Source organism: Tasmannia lanceolata, unplaced genomic scaffold (genome assembly GCF_043159265.1).
Source record: "Tasmannia lanceolata isolate RefF3 unplaced genomic scaffold, GAP_Taslan_0.1 ptg000023l, whole genome shotgun sequence".
Taxonomy (NCBI): domain Eukaryota; kingdom Viridiplantae; phylum Streptophyta; class Magnoliopsida; order Canellales; family Winteraceae; genus Tasmannia; species Tasmannia lanceolata.
This window is the reverse complement of record NW_027518700.1, coordinates 9,684,194-9,706,436: the sequence shown is the minus strand read 5'-3', so window position 1 is coordinate 9,706,436 and position 22,243 is coordinate 9,684,194. Positions and strand designations below refer to the sequence as shown.

The 22,243-nt window shown below is 35.9% G+C and overlaps 1 protein-coding gene and 1 long non-coding RNA gene across 3 annotated transcripts; one reads left to right on the top strand and one right to left on the bottom strand.

The window, feature by feature from the left end:
* Nucleotides 1–230: 230 nt before the first annotated feature.
* Nucleotides 231–14,377, bottom strand: LOC143856203 (uncharacterized). The gene is made up of 3 exons (XR_013238128.1): nucleotides 14,312–14,377; nucleotides 2,151–2,224; nucleotides 231–490 (listed from the first exon to the last, which is right to left on the bottom strand). It is a non-coding gene; the product is annotated as an uncharacterized LOC143856203 (long non-coding RNA).
* Nucleotides 14,378–15,893: 1,516 nt separating this feature from the next.
* Nucleotides 15,894–20,699, top strand: LOC143856828 (polyubiquitin-like). Of its 2 annotated transcripts, none has more exons than XM_077367125.1 (2): nucleotides 15,894–16,452; nucleotides 19,436–20,699. In XM_077367125.1, the coding sequence occupies exons 1-2, from the start codon at nucleotides 16,237–16,239 to the stop codon at nucleotides 20,480–20,482; spliced, it is 1,263 nt and encodes a 420-aa protein (XP_077223240.1). In that variant the 5' UTR covers nucleotides 15,894–16,236; the 3' UTR covers nucleotides 20,483–20,699. The 2 variants fall into 2 exon arrangements, with proteins under 2 accessions (XP_077223240.1, XP_077223239.1); XM_077367124.1 differs by having other exon boundaries at nucleotides 19,433–20,699.
* The last annotated feature ends 1,544 nt before the right edge of the window (nucleotides 20,700–22,243 follow it).

Here is a 22,243-nt window from a genome sequence, read left to right as displayed (position 1 = left end):
CAGTATAACTGCGGTATATGTATCTTTTAGCACCGCTGCTAAACGTGATAATTTATTTTAAAAAATATTTAATTTTGAAAATTCCCAAAAATGGTACAATAGATAACCTTCTTTACACTTTAGTACCTGTACCCAACATCACATTCACAATAAGACAATATTGGAAAAGACAGTCATGACTCATGACTCACATCCACATATATATTAAACCATATCCTAAACCTTTTTGGATACACAGCCTTTGCATTAGATACACATGCAACCAGTTTACAATTTGAACCTGTAACGAAATCCACATCCACAAATAATGTAACCTGTATACACAACATCCACATCTCACAGGAACTGAAGAAAATTATACATTCAGATGAGTCAATCTCCTATGTAAACAACATATGTATAATACATCTACATGACTCTTATCTCCTCGAAAGCTTATGCAACGTGCAAGAACAGTATACATCGATCCAATGACGGTTGCTTATACAACCTGTAACAGAGATAATGAAAATTTTAGTAGTTACACCACATGTCTGAATTTACACAAATAAGAAATAGTTGACATACCAGAGGTTGTAATAAAATAAAGAGAGGGCCATTTTATGTAAAAGTAGTGAATTTTATTCTTTTAGTTGACATATGCAAAATGCATTAATCACCAAATTCCCATCCATGAAATGAATAGCTAGGGCTAACAGGTACTCATATAAGCAAAACAAAGAAAAAAGGTCAAAGACATTATTTGTAGTGCCTCAAGCAAGGAATAAGACCTAATGCAATGTTCTTGTAAACGTAGTAGCAATTGTGCAAAGCAGAGTGAATGTAGCCAATCATCTTTAGTACACATGGTAACTTGCTATTGTAGAGTGTCAATACCACTTTAAGCATCTTCTACATTTATGGACTCAAAATTAAACACAAATTTGACTCCAATAATCAGTTTTACTCTCATTATCGGTTCTCAAAATCCAAAACAAATAGGGCATAAACTTCTTTCTATTGCTTCCTTCTCAGAGAACATCACTTTCACTGTTGGTTGAATCTCGAATATAACATGACTGTCATTATTTAGCCTAAGACATTACCTATAACTACAGGTTTCCCAAAAAAATTCATAACCAGATTAATAAGAAGACCACTTCAGACGATTACTACCTTAGAAAACAGAACACAGTTTTCACCTTGGAACAATCACTTATTTGATATTTAAGTCCTAGAATTAACATCTGGAACCTGAACACTTCAAAAGTAATAAACAAGCTCATATTCCTCAAAGTCAATCAAAAATCCATTCCAGCAACATTACAATTGGAAGAATGTGCTACTAATCATTAGATATTGGCGTGGTCTTGCAACCCTTGCTTCCAGTTTCCATTTACTCATGTTGACGTGTTTTGGTCAAGTGATGGATATAATTGCTATTGTGGTTGCTGCACATCTACTTTTTATTTCATGCCTATGTGGATGAAATTTTAAAACTAGGATTATTAGTTAATACTTAATAATATGGCCATTGATGATCATTCACAGGTAGGTCTGTTGCTAACATATTGTAGCAGAGAACAACATGAGAAGGTGGATAGAATGAAGTTGAACACATGGAGGTGATAAGCATTTGGTATGGGACTTGGACATAGATATGATGTGCAAATAAAGAAAAAAAAACAATTCCTCTTGCACTTCCAGGCATGCAGATTTTATCAGTAAGATCATGTAAATCAGATCCATACATATAGGAAAAATTTAAACCCAACACCCTAAAAGAATAGAAGGAAACATAAAGCTTTATCCTTGGAGAAATATAGCTTTGTGAAGGAAAAATATTCAAAGTTGGAGGTCTAAATTTCAAGCTCTCTGCAGAGTCATAAATTTCTGCAAGAATTAAAAGGAAGTATCTGTGGGATCATACAGCTTATTCTTGAACAATATAAAATCATGGTCCATGAAACACACAAAGGAACTAGACGCTAGATAAATGCCACCAGGTAAACCTGCTCAATTAAGGGTATCATGAAGAAATCAAAACTTAAGTATCAAACAATGTCAAGGAAGTGAGATAGAATGACCATCTAACAATATCTATCAAAAATTAATAATTACATTATAATAGTAAAACAATGAAAAAATGATTGGAATATAAGGACAATTACCTTATAATGCTCCCATTTGGGAATCATTAGACGAATCCTGTGTCCTAAGATTCCATCATGTCATCTCTGATTACCTGCACGGGATTATCAGTCGAGATTAATATTTAAATAAAAAAACATAAAAGTGCCAAAAAGATAACAATTTAAAAGTGGGTCACATAACAAGATTGGGAAGAGAGCTGCAGTGTACCTATGACTGCGGGGGCTGATGTACTTCACATGGGAAGGATTCAACGGACCTGATTATCATGTACATTGCAGCTGGTTGTCCCATGTAATGAAAAGGGACGCATTTATCATTTCCTTTTTTTTATTTAACAGGGTGAGTTAAAAATACTCAAGTTCCATAATGAGTGGTCATAAATGTTCGAATAAAGTGATTTTCATGTTATGTAATCTACAAGACCGAATGATGAGAGAAAAGAATATAAATATTCGCATAGAGTGAGTATAAAACTTCTGATCGTCCTATCAACATGCTTTTAAGGCCATTGGAAATCATTGGTAGGTCCCACTAAGTGGTTGATCCACATCAATAAAATGGTTTTCAAAATGAAAATTGAAGACTTATACAAATTAATCACAAAACTTCATCAAATTCTAACCATAATATCTACTAGAAAATGGATTGATGAGAGGAAATAATTAGACTACATGGATGTGGCTTAACCACACACCACAACCATCCATACTCTGATTAGATGCCATGCAAGGTGCGTGAGACTTTGTCCTCTGGGAAAGGGGGGGGTGTATATGTCTCCTCATAGAGGGTGGCTGTGAGTCATGGAAGCAGCATCTTTGAAATGAAAATAGAAAGGAAAAACTCATTTGAAATCTTGTTAATGACAAAATCTATTGAGAACCTTGAAAATCATCTTCTTTAGTAGTTCGTGGCTTGAAGAGAGCATATCAATCATCCGTAATTAACAACTCACAGATTTTCATTTATAGTATAGCTCTATAGAAAAGGAAATAAGAAAGTACTTAGTAACTCCACGATTAGCTGAAATTCATCGATACAGTGCAACAAAAAACTAAAAGAGGCAACATAAGCCACAAACATAACAAAACTATGTCTCAAAAATGCACCAAAATAGCCCATGATACATCAACTCGGAAATGAATACATTTATGCATTGCTTTTCTAATTATTTTCTCAATACTAGTGTAAGCCCAAGGGTCTACTCTCCTATCTTGTTTTGATGATTCTAAACATAATTGATTGTGTTTTTGAATACTAATCAATTTGCTTTGAAGTATTGTGTTTAAGATAGGATTGATCATTGAAGAAACCAACACACAACATGGTCATGCTTGAAGATGTACCCAACAAGAGTCAAAGGAGCTCACATCATCACTCAAGCAAGCATACAAAGATGGAAGATCAATTGAAGACCAAAGCTAAAGACGAATTGAAGGTTGCATAGGTATAATTGTACATCCCTTCTCTTTAGATTTTCAAGTCAAGGCAAAACGTTTTCAAAGTGTTTTCAAATTGTTTTTCAAAGAACACTTAAGAACTTAAAATGGATTAGTGAATGGTTATGTGGTGGACCAACATGTTGGGACCCTCATAAACATTCCAAAATAATCATAGGAGTTGAGTTCCAAAAGCTAAAAATCAAACAAGCAATAAAAATAAAAAACTGCAGATTTTTAGGCTTCTCGGAACTCCGAGATTTTTCTCGGAACTCCGAGATTTTTCTCGGAGCTCCGAGAGTTCCCTCGGAACTCAAGGTCCAGTAGCGTCTGGACATTTTCTCAGAACTCCGAGAAATGGTCTAGTAGAAAAATTCCATTTTTTGGCCGTTCTCTCGGAACTCCGAGAATATTTCTCGGAACTCCGAGAATGGTTCTCGGAACTCCGAGAACCTTGCGACAGCTCAAAATATAGCCGTTGGGATTTGAATTAATTTGTGAAAATTGATATCTACACCCCCAAACGGTCATATTCTTTGGAGAGGCTATAAATACAACATGAAGAGAAGTTTTTCTCTCTCTCTTGATTTTTGAAAAACCCTCTTAAGCACTCAAGCTAACTTGTAACCCTTTTAAGCTTAAGATTTTTGGTTTTTCCCAAACTTGCCTTTCACTTGTGAACCTATTGAGTTTGGATATTTTAGAGCTATCACTTGCAAATCTTTGTTGAAGAGCAATCAAGGAACTACAAAGGGCATCAAGCTTTCAAGAAGAAGCCAAGCTATCAATCTTTCATATCTTGTATAGATGGCTAGGGCATTCCGTTTTTAATTCCCTAGAGAGCAACCGCTTAGAACTCGGCGGAGAAGGAGAGTCTTTGTAAAGGTGTAAGGGCATCCTTGTTTAATATCCCTTGGAATTGTAACCGCCTCGGAGCCGGGCATCGTGGAGGTCTCCAATAGTGGAATCCCTCAAGTGCGACCTTGAGTAGAGTGGAGTAGGCCGTTGGCCAAACCACTATATATCGGTGTGTCATTTCTCACTCTTGCATTTCCATTATTGTTTGGTTTGGCATTTCATTTTGTTTTTCAATTATATTTGCACTAACCAAATATTTAATTAAGTGAAGAAAAATTCCAATTAGGGTTCATAGGTAATTTTCAAAAGGCCTAATATTGAGTTAAATTCAATTCACCCCCCCTCTTGACTATTTCAATTGGTATCAAAGCCTCGTCTCTAATTTTTAGAAAACCCTAACCGGTCTAGAGTAAAGATTCTAAAATGGCAAACTACCCTCAACACCATGAAGGTTATTCAAACACTAGGCCACCCTATTTTAATGGAACAAACTATGGTTTTTGGAAAACCAAAATGAAAATCTTTTTAACCTAAGACTATCAAATGTGGAGAGCAATTAATAATGAATACATCTTACCCACAAGAAATTTAAATGATTGGACCGAAGCCGAACAACAAGCTTCGAATTATAATGCCAAAGCCATGAATTCTCTTATTTGTGCTCTATCTCCCGGAGAATTCAATAGAGTATCAAATTTGAATTCGGCTAAGGAAATTTGGGACACTTTAGAAGTCACCCATGAGGGAACCAATCAAGTAAAAGAATCTAAAATGAACCATCTTTTTCGGCAATACGAACTCTTTCAAATGACACCCGATGAAACAATTGCCGACATGTACACTAGATTCACCAATCTTGTAAATGGATTAAGGGGTCTTGGAAAACAATTTTCCAATAGAGATTTAGTGACTAAAATCCTTAGGTCCTTACCTTTGTCTTGGGAATCCAAAACCTCCGCAATCACCGAAGCCAAGGACATGAACACATTGAACCTAGATGAACTAATAGGGTCCTTGATCACCCATGAAATGATTTTCAAAACAAAAGCACCCGAAATCGAAACTAAAATCGAAAAAGGAAAAGGAATTGCTTTTACTTGTAATGTAGGTGAAAATGAAGATGCAAAAGAAGACATGGAAGATGAAGTTGCCCTCCTAACAAGAAGGATCAAATTCTTGCAAAGAAACATGGGATGAAAAATAGAAGGACAAACCCTCCATTCAAAAAGAAAGAAGAACTCGGTGATGGATCTTCTCAACCACGATGTTACGGTTGCAAGAAGCTTGGACACATTCGCCCGGATTGTCCACTCAACAATTAACCAACTTCAAACAACCGCTTCAAGAGAAGAGATGGCAAGAAAGGAATGACCGCCACATGGGATGAGGAAATTGATAGCGAAGGCGAACAAAATGATGGCGAAGATTGCTTGATAGCAAGGAACGTATGCTTCATGGCCTCAACAAACGACAACAATGAGGTAAACACTTTAAATGATGTTATTGTCTTAAAAGAAGTTCTAGATTCCTTACAAAATGCAAATGATGAACTTGAAATTCAATTTGATAAAATTGCATCACTTGAAAATTCTCTTGCTAACATGAAAAAAGAATTTGGTTGGTTAAAAAAGGATCATGAATTTTTAGATGATGAAAATGAAAAATGCAAAGTAAAAATTCATGAGCTAAATGCTACCATTAAGACTTTGAATGAAAATCGACAAAATCTTTCTGTTGAAAATAACAAACTAAAGCATGAAAACGGTAAACTATCTTTTGAATATGATGAACTCAAGAAACTCTTTGAAAAATTTGAAATAGTTCATTAAAATTGGATAGGCTTGTTAATATTCAAAGAATGTCAAGTGATAAAAGTGGACTTGGACACAAATGGAATACTACCATATCTAACTATAAAAACAAACTTGAAAAGGCTTCTTCTAGTGGTACCAAAATTTGTTTTTATTGTGGTCTAGAAGGTCATTATAAGGTTGCTTGCCTACATGCTAAACAAGATAAAATCAAATTGAACTCTAAAGTAAAAACAACTGAACATAGCAAGATTAGGAGGATTTGGGTACCTAAGGGATCTCACTTGCCTATTCATATGTAGGTATGCCTTAAAAGCCATAACAAGAGGAACACATGGTACCTTGATAGTGGATTCTCTAGACACATGACTGGAGACCTCACTCAATTCGCATCACTATCACTCAAGGATGGTGGAGAAGTTACATTTGGAGATGACAAGAAAGAAAAAGTCAAAGGTGAAGGCACCATAGGTAACTCTACATCTCCCATACATGATGTACTCTTTGTTGATGGCTTGTCCCATAATCTTATTAGCATTAGTCAATTATGTGATAATGGTTTTGAAGTTGTCTTCAATCCTGATAAATGCATTGTTAAAAATAAGATAAATGGAGAAGTAAAATTCACAGGTTCTAGAGACAATAACATTTACACAATTGGACTAGATGATCTTAGACTTCAAAATGTGACTTGTCTTAATGCCATTAGTGAGGATTCTTGGCTATGGCATAGGAGGTTGGGTCATGCCGGAATGGATCTCATTTCGACCCTCTCCTCAAAAGAAAGTGTTAGAGGTTTGCCTAAGTTAAAATTCATCAAAGATCACATTTGTAGAACTTGTCAATTAGGAAAACAATTGAAAAGCTCATTTGCACCTAAAAATATGATTTCAACTTCCTACCCCTTGGAGCTACTTCATATGGATCTTTTTGGACCAATGAAGACTAGTAGCCTAGGTGGAAAGAGGTACGTGTTTGTAGTTGTGGATGACTACTCACAATTCACATGGGTCATATTTCTAGGACATAAAGATGAAACTTATGAAAACTTTCTTACATTGTGCAATCAAATTCAAAATGAAAAAGGTATTGCCATCTCCCACATTAGAAGTGATCATGGAACGGAATTTGAAAATGTACATTTTGACACTTATTGTAATGAACATGGCATAAAACATAATTTTTCCGCACCTAGAACACCTCAACAAAATGGAGTAGTAGAAAGAAAAAATCAAACTCTCCAAGAAATGGCTAGAACTATGTTGCATGAAAATGATCTCCCTAGATATTTTTGGGCGGAAGCGGTTAGCACCGCTTGCTATATTATAAACAGGGTATATTTAAGGCCAATTTCTAAGAAAACACCTTATAAGCTTTGGAAAAACTTGAAACCAAATATAAGCTATTTTAGAGTGTTTGGATGTAAATGCTTCATTTTAAACATTAAAGAAAATTTACACAAATTTGATAAGAAGTCGGATGATAGAGTATTCTTAGGGTATTCGTCACATAGCAAGGCATATAGAGTATTTAATCGAAGAACCCTAGTTGTAGAAGAATCCATGCATGTGACATTTGATGAAAGAGAGCCAACACCTCAAGAAATGCCACATGATGAGGATGAACCCATTGAACATCTTTTTCAAAAATTGAGTGCTCCTCCTCATGCATCAACAAGTCATACATTACCTAGTGAGGAAGTAGAAAATAAAAATGATGACTCATTGCCTAGGGATAGGAGAACATTGGTAGATCATCCTGAATCCCAAATTTTAGGTGATGCCACATTGCCAGTAAGAACTAGATCATACTATCGTAGTGTGAGTAACAATTTGGCGTTCCTATCCGAATTAGAACCAAAATCCATCAAGGAAGCTGAAAAGGATGAATATTGGTTGATGGCCATGCAAGATGAGCTAAGTCAATTCGAAAGGAACAAAGTGTGGAGGCAGTGCCTAGACCTAGTGATCATCCAGTCATTGCCACGAGATGGGTGTATAGAAATAAATTGGATGAAAATGAAATTATCACTAGGAATAAAGCTAGGCTTGTAGCCCAAGGGTACAATCAGGAGGAAGGATATATTATGATGAGACATTTGCTCCTGTTGCCCGTATGGAGGCTATTAGGATACTTTTGGCATATGCATCTCATAAAGGATTTAAACTATATCAAATGGATGTCAAAAGTGCCTTCCTAAATGGCTATATCCAAGAGGAAGTGTATGTTGAGCAACCTCCAAGTTTTTAAGACTTCAAACATCCAAATCATGTCTTCAGACTTGATAAAGCTTTATATGGATTAAAGTAAGCTCCTAGAGCTTGGTATGAGAGGCTTTGCACTTTCTTAGTTGAAAAAGGATTCGAGATGGGAAAGGTGGATAAAACCTTGTTTATCAAAAGAGAAAATCATGATATCCTCCTTGTCCAAATCTATGTGGATGATACCATCTGTGGCTCAACTAATCAAAAATTGTGTGATGAATTTGCAACCTTAATGAAAAATGAATTTGAAATGAGCATGATGGGAGAGTTAACCTACTTCTTAGGACTCCAAATTAAACAATATCAAAATGGAATATTTTTAAATCAAGAAAAATATACAAAGGAGTTATTAAAGAAGTATGGCATGGATAGCAGTAAGACATCAAGAATTCCCATGAGTACTACTGCTAAGCTAGAAAAAGATGAATTTGGCAAATCTGTGGATCAGAAATTGTATAGGGGTATGATAGGTAGTTTGCTCTATTTGACAGCCAGCAGACCAGACATTATGTTTACTGTCTGTCTCTGTGCTCGATTTCAATCGGATCCTAAAGAATCTCACCTAGCAGCAGTTAAGAAGATCTTCAAGTACTTAAGAGGAACCCAAAGTCTAGGACTGTGGTATGAAAGATCATCTTCCTTCACTCTCATCGGATATTCAGATGCAGACTTTGCTGGAAGTAGAGTAGATAGGAAAAGCACTAATGGGACTTGTCAATTCTTGGGTAAATCACTTGTTTCATGGTTTAGCAAGAAGCAAAATTCAGTAGCTCTGTCCACAACAGAAGCAGAATATGTGGCAGCTGGAGCTTGTTGTGCTCAAGTCCTATGGATGAAAAGCACATTGATGGACTATGCAATCAAAATAGAAAATATTCTCATCCAATGTGACAATACTAGTGTTATAAGCTTAACAAATAACCCCATACAACACTCAAGAACAAAACACATTGAGATTAGACACCACTTCATCAGAGATCACTCACAAAAAGGGGATATTTGCTTAAAATATATCAACACTGAAGATCAATTAGCGGATATCTTTACAAAACCCCTTAGTGATGATAGAATTTGTTATATCCGAAGTGCCTTAAACATTTGGAGTGCGGATCAAGTCAAAGAAATTGCCAAATAAATACTTTGTGCCTTTCACCAGCTTATCTATATAGTATTTTATACATATCATCTCTGTTTTGGTAGTATCTGCATGAATGAGATGTCAAATTTTAATCTTAAAAATCACTCAATTGGTACTCTTAGCCTTCTTAGTTCTCTAAGTTGGAGAGGTACCTTCACTTTAATTAAAATACCTAACCTTTTGACGTATGTCAACATCTCGATCATGAACAGGTATATGTGCATTACTTGGTTATATATTTTTATACCATAAGCATTGATTTAGGGGGAGTTATCTACTCCTAAATTTGTTTTTACTCCCTTTCTGTCGATGACAAAAGGGGGAGAAGGTTTGAAATTGATTATCTATTCAAATTTACTATATGCACCACATGCTTATAACTTGTATCATTTATATGTGTGCATATATTGAGGGGGAGTTCCAGTATTCACTTGCCTACTATGTCACTCCACACACACCTCATAATCAATTTTGTTTGTCATCATAAAAAAGGGGGAGATTGTAAGCCCAAGGGTCTACTCTCCTATCTTGTTTTGATGATTCTAAACATAATTGATTGTGTTTTTGAATACTAATCAATTTGCTTTGAAGTATTGTGTTTAAGATAGGATTGATCATTGAAGAAACCAACACACAACATGGTCATGCTTGAAGATGTACCCAACAAGAGTCAAAGGAGCTCACATCATCACTCAAGCAAGCATACAAAGATGGAAGATCAATTGAAGACCAAAGCTAAAGACGAATTGAAGGTTGCATAGGTATAATTGTACATCCTTTCTCTTTAGATTTTCAAGTCAAGGCAAAACGTTTTCAAAGTGTTTTCAAATTGTTTTTCAAAGAACACTTAAGAACTTAAAATGGATTAGTGAATGGTTATGTGGTGGACCAACATGTTGGGACCCTCATAAACATTCCAAAATAATCATAGGAGTTGAGTTCCAAAAGCTAAAAATCAAACAAGCAATAAAAATAAAAAACAGCAGATTTTTAGGCTTCTCGGAACTCCGAGATTTTTCTCGGAGCTCCGAGCTCGGAACTCCGAGAAAAGGTCCAGTAGCGTCTGGACATTTTCTCGGAACTCCGAGAAATGGTCCAGTAGAAAAATTCCATTTTTTGGCCGTTCTCTCGGAACTCCGAGAACCTTGCGACAGCTCAAAATATAGCCGTTGGGATTTGAATTAATTTGTGAAAATTGATATCTACACCCCCAAACGGTCATATTCTTTGGAGAGGCTATAAATACAACATGAAGAGAAGTTTTTTTCTCTCTCTCTTGATTTTTGAAAAACCCTCTTAAGCACTCAAGCTAACTTGCAACCCTTTTAAGCTTAAGATTTTTGGTTTTTCCCAAACTTGCCTTTCACTTGTGAACCTATTGAGTTTGGATATTTTAGAGCTATCACTTGCAAATCTTTGTTGAAGAGCAATCAAGGAACTACAAAGGGCATCAAGCTTTCAAGAAGAAGCCAAGCTATCAATCTTTCATATCTTGTATAGATGGCTAGGGCATTCCGTTTTTAATTCGCTAGAGAGCAACCGCTTAGAACTCGGCGGAGAAGGAGAGTCTTTGTAAAGGTGTAAGGGCATCCTTGTTTAATATCCCTTGGAATTGTAACCGCCTCGGAGCCGGGCATCGTGGAGGTCTCCAATAGTGGAATCCCTCAAGTGCGACCTTGAGTAGAGTGGAGTAGGCCGTCGGCCGAACCACTATATATCGGTGTGTCATTTCTCACTCTTGCATTTCCATTATTGTTTGGTTTGGCATTTCATTTTGTTTTTCAATTATATTTGCACTAACCAAATATTTAATTAAGTGAAGAAAAATTCCAATTAGGGTTCATAGGTAATTTTCAAAAGGCCTAATATTGAGTTAAATTCAATTCACCCCCCCTCTTGACTATTTCAACTAGAATGATCAAGTGGTTGTTCAATTAAATTTGAAGAGAGACTATCAGCTCTGGGAAATTGTATAGCTTGCAATGAGCACGCCGCTCTCACACATACTGATCTGGACATGGTAAAATTTCTAGCTTTTTTTTCTTTCACTATGGGAAACATTTTTCAAGTAGAGGTGCATATCAATGATATCATCGACAACAATTACTGATTTATATCATCGGCTTATCCTATAACACCCATCTCCCACCTCTCTTCCTATCTCTTGATCTAAGCCCTCATTCAATATATCTATCCTAGACCTTCAATTCTTACTTTCATTCTTCGTGGATCCAATTCTTCATTGGCCCCATTGTAAGCTGTTGTGTTTAAGAAGTTCATCCATTCTCCTTCTTTGTAGTAATTAAAGGAGGTTTCTTAAAGAACATTCAATTTATTGTTGATAAATCAAATAGACTGTGTTATGGACATGTTATGAATATGCTTACGACTGCTACGTCTTCTATTTTAAAAAAACAGAGAGCTCCTTCAAGTCTCTTTTAATTTGTGGGAGTCTCCCCTTCTCCATCACACATTCCCTTTCTTCATCACTATGAAGAATTTGTAAACTATGCAAATGATTGCCTTTTGGGTAGAATTTGTAAACTATGCAACTGATTTTGAGATGCATATGTTCATCACAAACAAACAAGGTGTCTAGAAACCATGCTTGAAAATAACATGCTAAAATCTTGAAATTCTGGTAGAAAATAGCATGCTAAAATATGCTAAAATAACATCATAACAAGAAATGACAAAGGACAGGACTCTACGCTAACAAAAACTTTGTCATCCAAAAAATTTTAATTGGTGAAGACACATCACTTACACTCACAAAAAATGACAAAGGGCAGGATTCTAAGAGGGCGTGCCTCTATGGAAAGTACGAGAACACATACATCACCTGTAAATAGAAATCCCATTTTTAACTAGTCCAATGCATAAGCATGAGTAATTCAACTAAGACAATACAACAAAGCGTTGCAATCAAATGAATCACGCAAGATCTATCCGAACAAAAGCACGCATGATCTATCCAAAAATTGAATGGGAAGATGGATTTTCCACACCCAAACCCTAGCTAAATTTGATTATCGTTATAACAATTAAATGGTACGAATAAAATGGTTGATAATGTTTCTTCTTCCTCTTCTTTTTTGTGTGGGTATATATGTATTTGTGTGTGAACATATAGAGTAGGTCAAAAATAGCCCTTCTACCCAACCCATTTGTTTGAACGGTATACAAATCTGCTATTGGAACAACCCACATAAACCCATAACACACTTTTGAATGCCCCTGGTTTTCACTCCCGAAGCCAAAACAAAAAAATATTACACCAAACCCTAGAAACCCTTCCTTTTAAGCCCCCAAACCCATCACCTCCAACAGGGAAATAAATCCTCTCCCCTCAGTACAACATAAAATAGGAAAAGCAACAGACTTGATTAAAATTTGATTTAATTATCCAAAAATTGATAAAATACTAGATTAATAGATTTGATTAACAGATTGACCCTAATTCCTAAAAGAAAAATGGATTAACCAAAAGAAAATGGACATTAACAAAACAAAACAAAAACCTAAAATATGGCCATACCATCTCATTGCCGAAAAAGTTGCTGGAATCCGAGTTTGTTGCCGGAAAACCTAACCGGAATGGAACAGTTTGTCAAAAAACCCTAACCGGAAACCCTAATCCGGAAAACCAAAATCCGAGATGAGACCTGAATATTTGTGCCGGGAAACTCGCCGGAATGGAAAGGGTCGTCGGAAGGACACCGGAATCGTCTGAAAAGTAGTCGGAAAGTTGACGGAGAGGGTGAGGATTTGTGCGAGTGCGCGGGAGGAGAAAAAAATCGTGGGTGATGGTTCTGCCCTATGTGATCGAGGTTAATCGTGACTTATGAACTAAAGATGCAGCGACGTTTAATATATGACGCTGGTGGTTATTGTATTCAGAGACGTTCCTGAACGTTGGTGAAATTCAAAACCTAAAAGAATGTAACTAAGGACGTTTTATTTTCAAAACGTCGGTAATTATAATGTTTTAGGGACACTCCATGAGCGTCGGTATATACATTTGGGTATTTTTTGGGCGGGGCAAGTTACTGGTGCAGAAATATCACTTCACCGTCGTTTCACTTTATGAATGTCGGTGCATATATTATATTAACGACGTTTTTTTGAAACGCCAGTAGGAGAATGCCGGTAATAACCATTTTTCTTGTAGTGTTTTTTCTACTTAGCAACTAGAAAAAAAAATCCCTTCAATTTCTCACCCCCTGCCACCAAAGGCTCATCTTTGCCGGGAAACAACTCAAGGACAGGATGACTGTAGCAGATTATGGGCGTCCTAAATGAATCAACACTCCGCCTTATTATGGGTATTTCCTATATTGTTCAGCAAATATATGTTACGATGATGAGTGCAGAAACCATTATGATTGTGGCCGAGAGTGACCATACTGTTGGATTTGTGAAGGCTAAAATCCAAGAGAAGAAGGGGATTACTGGAGAAAACAGAAGCTCATCTACTTTGACATGTACTTTGGCTTTGAGCTCGCAGATTGGCCTACTCTAAAAGACTACAAAATTCCAATGGGATCGAATAATCTACGCCTTGTTTGAATAACTGAGAATTGCATGTTTCTAGGAAGAACTACAGAATTGAGACCCATGTATTGTAGAAAAATAAATAAATCAAACAAGTATATTTAATTTCTTCCATACCTTCATATTAGTTCCTGAAAGAGGTTCCTCGCAGGTGAACAATTGTATCTTACAAATAGACTGAATTAACTAAGGAGTTTTTACAAAAAGGAAAAAAAAAAAAAAAAAAAGAGGGGGGGGGAGGAGACTTTTGTAAAATATAGAAGATTTCCACTAGTCTTTTCTTGGATGATTTACATTAAACACAAGGAGTGTTTTTATAGAACACTCAAATGATAAACATAGAAGGGAGATCAAGATAAGTATAGAAGAAAATAATCCTAATCAAATCTACTTTGCTAATCTCTTTTGGTTGCCTCTTCTAATCCATATGCCTAATATATCCACCTGCCTCATTTAGCTAACTTACCCAATCTACCTCCAAGATGATCCAACGGTGAGATCTTATCTCAATCCAACCGTTGGATCCCACATATTCTAACAACTTTGACATATAAAATTTAAGTTCAACCAAAGTATGGCGAGGCAAAACTAGTTTATGTCATATTTGACTTGGACTTAATCAACTCTTTTGACTTCTATATACATGTTATTTTAGTGATTCACTCTAATATATATGTTCGGTCAACGATAATGCGTTATAATTTTTAATTAGGAATAAAGTCATCTTCTATATAAGTTCTATAGGAGGTCATTAGATAAGAACATTTGGGTTAACTGGAAAATAATCCAAGATATGGGACACCCTACCTGTTGTGTTGACAAAATTGCCGTTATAAAAAGCCATTGTGCTACCAAAAGAAAGAGTTGTCAATGGACCCCGGTCACGGGGGATCCATAGGATACAAACGTTAATGAACAGGATTTGGACACAACAATTGGACCCTACAATGCCAAAATTATTTCAAATGGTGTTTCAAACGTAGCCACAAAATCTTAGGGAACATCCTAAATCCGAATGGAGGCTGCCAATGTACAAAATGTTTTTGTTCATTTTGTCTTTTTTACATGAGGTATTTTTGTAACGCTAACACCCTACTCAAAATCATAATATTTTATTTTATTTTGAGTGCTGTTACGAAACCGATTGTATAACCAAGAACCAAACATGTTCCTACACGCCACTGGCCTAGGGAAGGATAGTTTTGCCATTTTAATAAAAACAATAAGATGAAGGCAAGCAGTTGTTAAATTATCAACTCTCTCTCTCTCTCTCTGTCTCTCAGCCCTAGTTGGGTACAACTTAAGCATAACCTAGGCCCTATTCAAAATATATGGATTGTGAGCAAGAAAGTAGGATAAAAAAGGCACTACGAAAAGTTTCGGACCAGTAAGGCCCTGTTTGTTTAAAATTATGATAATTGATTCTGAGTAAAAACCCATTATTATACTCAAAATTAAACGTCAATGATTGGTTTTGGACACTCAATCGGTTGCCATAATCTAAAACGAACATGGCCTAATCTTAAACGAATAAGGACCTGGACCTGTTTGTTTGAGAGCCTATCATTAAACTCCTCAGACTAAAACCCCATATGCATTCTCGTGATCTTTGTTCTCTTCTTTTTTTTCCTGGCTTGTATCTCTGTTCTTGCTTGAAAAACTCTGCTTTTTCAGCGAAAGCAAATATGAAAAGTTTAGAATTCATCGCCTATTTGATTATTAGATGATTTGGATTCCTCCACTGTTGTTCGATCGGGGTCTTTCTTGTTGCAAATGATTATTGTCAAGGCCATGTTTACTCCATCCAAAGTGGGTTTTTTATTTCTTGATTCAGGACTTGACTTAGTAGATCTTGATTTAGATTACAACACTAATCTCAGATTTCTCGGTGCATGATCTTCTGACAATTCTTGTGCTTTGGATTTAGATATTTCTTCGTTCTTTTTCATTACAGTTTGGACTTGTTTTCTAGGGGATCTACTACTAGCTTTTCTTGGCTAAATGATTCGTAACTCTATAAGCATTTTGAAAATCTGATAATCATGGGAGGAAATCAATCAACCACACGAAGGGTGCAATCTTCGTTACCGTATTCTGCTCCTTATGTTCGCCTCGCCTCTTTGCCTCCACCGACAACGGAAAGACATGGTACAAGGAACATGAATAACAATCTTGAAAGTGGCTCTTTGGTTAAACAGTCCAAACCAGAAAAGAAACCCAATTCTGAAAGAAGCTATTCACCCGTAGCCAACCAAAAGGTACCATCATACTCTTCTCTATACAGCAGTGGTATATGAAAAATATGTGTAAACACATTTTTTGGGAAAAATACAGATACAACCCCTCAACTTTCTGACATTTTCAACAATATCCCTGACTTTTCAAAATCACCAACGACACTAATTTTCTGATTTTTCATCTTATAGTTCAAAATTCATCAAAGACACCCCTGACAATTTCTTCGTTCATATCCACGCCATCACGCAACAAGCATTATTGAAAACTAAGGGGGTGTCGTTGATAACTTCAAAAAGTCAAAGTTATCATTGAAAATGTTAGAAAGTTGACAGGGTGCATCTATATTTTTCCCTTTTTAAAAAAAAATATATTCTTTCTCTTTTTTACTGAACCCGAATTTATCTAGCACTTGAAATTTTATTGATGAATAGAAGAAGTATAGGAGGGAAACATACCACCTTACCTCAAAACCCAATATAAAAGAAAAATTCTTAAATTGATACTATATATGTCCAAAGAGTCATATCTTAAGGTGCCCTTAGCCCTTCTATGAAAGTCCTTCCACTGCCAGTATATATGATTCTCTTTCTTTATATATTCTCTCCATAATTATTCAGTTTTAAAATAAATCTTTCTATAATAGCGCAGGATAAAATTTAAACTAAAAAAATAAGCACGGTTGCTTATTTGCTAAAACCATTCTACAAATAGAAAATCCCATAACTCAAGATATTCTTATGGAATACGAGTTTAAAACTTACCTTCGAGACCAACCCAATCGATAATTATCTACACAATATACGTACATTTTCTACCTTTGAGAACTTAACTCCCTCTTCAATTTCTCTTCCTCTCTCAATCTTCTTCTACATGACAATAGAAAAAGATACATCTCAGCCTCATTCTTTATTGTAATAAATAGACCAAATAGGGTAAAATCTCTCAATTTTCATATAATTTCGTCTCTTGTAGTCATCCTCATCAACATCGGACCATCATCAACAATTAGATCAACATATCACTGGAATCTTGAAGCACTAAATCCTTTTTTTATTTTTTTATATCAGTATTCTTTGTTTGCTCATGATTTCTTTATTCTTAGTTGTTTGAATAAAATATTAATTATTTTTAAAAATTATTCATTTTTAATATAAATCAAGGTAAATTTGATATAATTATCATTGCAGAATATGAATTTGCTTTGAATTCAATTAGACAAATTGTTTCAAATTTCACATATTTCTAATTCTTTCATGACACCTCTTATAATAAATTTTAATATTTCATCGTAGAGCTTTAGAATACACCATCTCCCATAGCAGTTTGACTCATCCAACCCATTCATTTTATACTACCTCACATAGATAGAGTGTTCCTAACAAACCAGCTCCATACCGTAATCCTAACCATCCGATCTCTAGGACCATAATTTCTAGCCATCCATTAAACCTCCACAAATCATAACCCATAACCCTAAGCATACCCTATAAACTAAATGGGTTAGATGACTCAACCAACTATGAGAGTAGTGGTTTCTGAGCTCTAGCTTAGGCTGAGCTTGAGCTCATAAACCTTTTACTATTATAAAAAATGATTGCAAATACATTTGAATCTGTAGCAAAAATTATATATAGGAATTCTAGACTGAAGGCCATCATGCATTAATAACGGCTGAAAAGTCAAACATGATGGTGATGTACAGCCAATAGGAGAGCCCTTTCACCTCTTTTTTGCAAGGGCTCCCTTCAGTTTAGACTTCCTCACATATATATATATATATATATATATATATATATATATATATATATATATATAGGGATTTCCTAGGCAATTTCGTGGAAAGCTATTTTGCGACTGACTTTTGCATGAGAGAACAACCACCTCAGATGAATTGAATGAATAAGACAAGATCTGCCGAAAATTGACGATGTGTGGTTGTTCTCTCGTGCAAAAGTCAGTTGCGAAATGGCTTTCCGTGAAATTACCTAGCAAATCACACTATATATATATATATATATATATATATATATATATATATATATATATATAGAGAGAGAGAGAGAGAGAGAGAGAGAGAACATTTCCTACACACTTGTGTAGGTAAGTTACCTACACACTACCTTAAAATATAGTAGGGGCCCACATTGTTTGGGTGATCCAAACCATTCATTTGAATGATCCTTAAATAGATAGGGTGTCAACAAAAAATCAGATCCATAGGATCATCCTAACCATTCAAACTATGGAGGCAAAAAATGGACTAATATGTGAAGGTTTATACACGTCCATTTTACCTCCACAAATCGTAGGGTTGGGATGATCCTATGGATCTGATTTTTGTGGACACCCTATCTATGTGAGGACCATTCAAATGAATTGTTTGGATCACCCAAACAATGTGGGCCCCCACTGTATTTTAAGGTAGTGTGTAGGTAACTTACCTACACAAGTGTGCAGCTAACTTACCTACACAAGTGTGTAGGAAATGTTCTCATATATATATATATATATATATATATGAGGAAACAGTTCCTAAGCTTAGCTACGCTCGAGTGGCATTCATTTGAAAGGCCCCATCATGTATGGGGTGTGTACCAAAAAACAGCTCCATTGGATCAACCTAACCCTTCCATTTATGGGGTGAAAAAATGGGCAAATTTGTGGACAAATAGTATCTGTCCATTTTCTCACCCACAAATGGACACCCTAAGATGATCTAATGGAGCTAAGTTTTTGTACACACCCCGGGCCTTTCAAATGAATGCTTAGGATCACCCAAAAAATGTGAGCCCACCATTATCTCCTGCATTCGAGCGCAGATAAACTATCTGAGCTCAAGCGCAAGAACTGTTTACTATATATATATATATATATATATATATATATATATATATTTGTGTGTGTGTGATAAATTCAATCTCCCATGTGGTCTGGAATCAATGTTTATAGTTCTTGACATTTTCACATCTTATCTTTCTGTATATTCTACTTTGGAAAAAGAAGAGCTTCTCAAAGGTCACAAAAACCACCGCCTCCGTGGGATACGATGCTAAAGGAAAATCTATACTCTATGAGAAGGAAAAGGACCAAACGGAATCCACAAAAAACACTGCCTCGGTGGGTTACAATGCTAATGGAAATTCTATACTCTACGAGAAGGAAGGGGACCAAAAGGAATCTACTCTTCATATGGTACTTCATCCGATGCAAATATTCATCAAGACATTGCCAACTAAAAAGACAATCTTGCTTGATATAACAAGTTGGAATACCATCCAAAATGTCAAGGCAAAAATTAAAGACAGGGAGGGAATCCCAGAAGAGCATCAAAATCTCACCTATGCCGGAAAACTACTTGCAGATGGACAGATTTTAGGGGCCTACAGCATCCAAAACCTATCTGTCCTTCATGTGATCTTCGGCCCAAGCGAAAAAATGAAATTATTTGTAAAGACAAACATTGGAAAAACCATCATGATTGAAGTAGAAATATGGAATACTATCCAATGCATCAAGACCATGATTGAATACACAATCGGGGCTCAATCAGATCGACTAAGGCTAGAATACAATGGAGAAAAGCTTGATGATAAACAAGTGTTGGCAGATTATGAATTTAAAAAAGAAAGCACTCTTCGGATGGTGTATTCTCCAATGCAGATATTCATCAAGACATGGAGGGGAAAGACCATAACACTCGAAGTTGAGAGCTCAGACACTGTTAAGGAAGTCATGGCTAAGATTCGGAACAAGGACACGACTCCAACTCGCCACCAGAGGCTCATCTTTGCTGGGAAACAACTCGAGAACGGTAGGACTCTGGCAGATTATGACGTCATGAATGAATCCACACTCAGCCTTGTTTTGGCTACCTCATGGGTTGATAAGAAAATACCCGTTACAATGATGAGCGGAGAAACGATTATTATTGACGTTGAGTACGACTGTACAATTGGTTTTGTGAAGACTAAGATCGAAGAAAGGAGAGGGATTCCATCAAAGAAACAGAAGCTCATGTACATTAACAGCTCACCGATTGGCCCACCCTAGGTGAGTACAAAATTCCCATGGGATCAACTCTACGCCTTGCTTGAATAACAGAGAAATTAATGTTGGGAAGAATTATATAATTGAGACCTGTGTATTTTACAATGAAATTCAAGCAAGTACATTTCTTCAATGTCTCTATCTTAGTTCATGTAAGAAGTTACTAACAGGTGGAAATTTGTTCCTTACCAATAGGGTTGATAGATAAAGTTCGTTTTACAAAGAGGGAAACTAACATTATTGTAATTATTCAGATTCGATTAAAGAATAGAAGTTTGTATAATATAGAGGTCTTAATAGTATGTTGGAAAATGATTTGAGGATGGTCGCATGTAGGGCACCCAAGGAGTGGCAATTCCAGAGCTGAGATGAATCACTTACAAGGCTCGTAGAGAAAGAATCTCAGTAAATTCAGAGAGAGAGCTTCTTGTATCCGACAACGAAGTATTTGAACAAAGATTTCCAGATGAGAAGTCAGACGTAAAACAAGTCCTAAAAGTAGACTAACCAAATGCAAATAGAAGTTTGTATAAGCCTTACAATAGAAATATTACAAGTATTATGGGATTTGCTAGCGTCCATCGTAGAAGGCATTTCGCTGATGGTCCGTTGCAAGTGAGAGCAGCCACCTCGTCAATGGAGACAAAATCTGCTGAAAAGTGAGCCTGTGTGGCTGCTCTCACGTGTAACAGACCTTCCGCAAAATGCCTTCTGCGATGAACGCTAGCAAATCCCATGTTTTATTTATGAGGGCTAGCTAGGTAGGTGATAGTTGAAAGATAAGCTTATAAAGGCATTTGTGCAAAGACAGATGCTGGGAAGATGACACCTCCCAAATTGTGAAGAGAAAAGTACGAAAGCGTTCTGTCTGATTCTAAAACTACTTGTCAGACACACTTTTAAGATATATTTCTTGACATGCATATCGTAAAGTAAAAAGACCGTACTACCCTTTTGCACTCATTGGAAATGATATCGCACGATCTCTGCTCCTACTCTATCCTCTATGTTCTCTTTCTATGTTTGTCCCATTTATCTTTATCACTTTCCCCACTCTATCTAATGCAGAACGTGCGGCGTAGATCAAATCTTTTATTTTTTATTTTTTATTTTCGTCATTTTATTTGTGGTATTTTTTTGGGATGTCATAACTTGTTCTTTTAGCATGATTTTGGTGATTTTAGAAAGGTTTTTCGATTATCTATCTAAAGAGCCCAAGATTACGCTATTTGAAGTTGATTTGGCTAAGTTATAGGCAGGGTATGGTATAGTTATATTGCGGGATTACTATTTTAGGAAAGTTTTAGTCATGTTTCTACTTTTTATTTATGTTGCTTTAGTTAGAAGATTTAGAATAATGGTTAGGCAAGAATTTAGGTTTGATATTCTTACGTTTTGGATCTTTATATTATGTAATGACATGAGAGAAGAAAGATAGATTTGAATAAACTTTATTTTTGGGACATCTCTTGTGAAGAGAGCATTGGCTCTTTCACGTGGGTGAAGGAGCTTCGCTCATTTTACGTGTTATATTAGAGCTTTCCTTCAAACCGTGGCATGAGTTTTCAAGCCCCCATGAGATTATTTTAGTTGCTTCTTGTGTTGATCTTCATCTTGTGTCACTATCATCTATCTCGACGTTGGATCTTGCATTTGCACGTGCAACTGATAAGAGGAGAACAAAATGTAGAAATTTAGTCTTTAAAACGAAGAAAATCATACATGTAAGGTCAACAAAACTTGTAGCGGTATTTGAAGAATAAT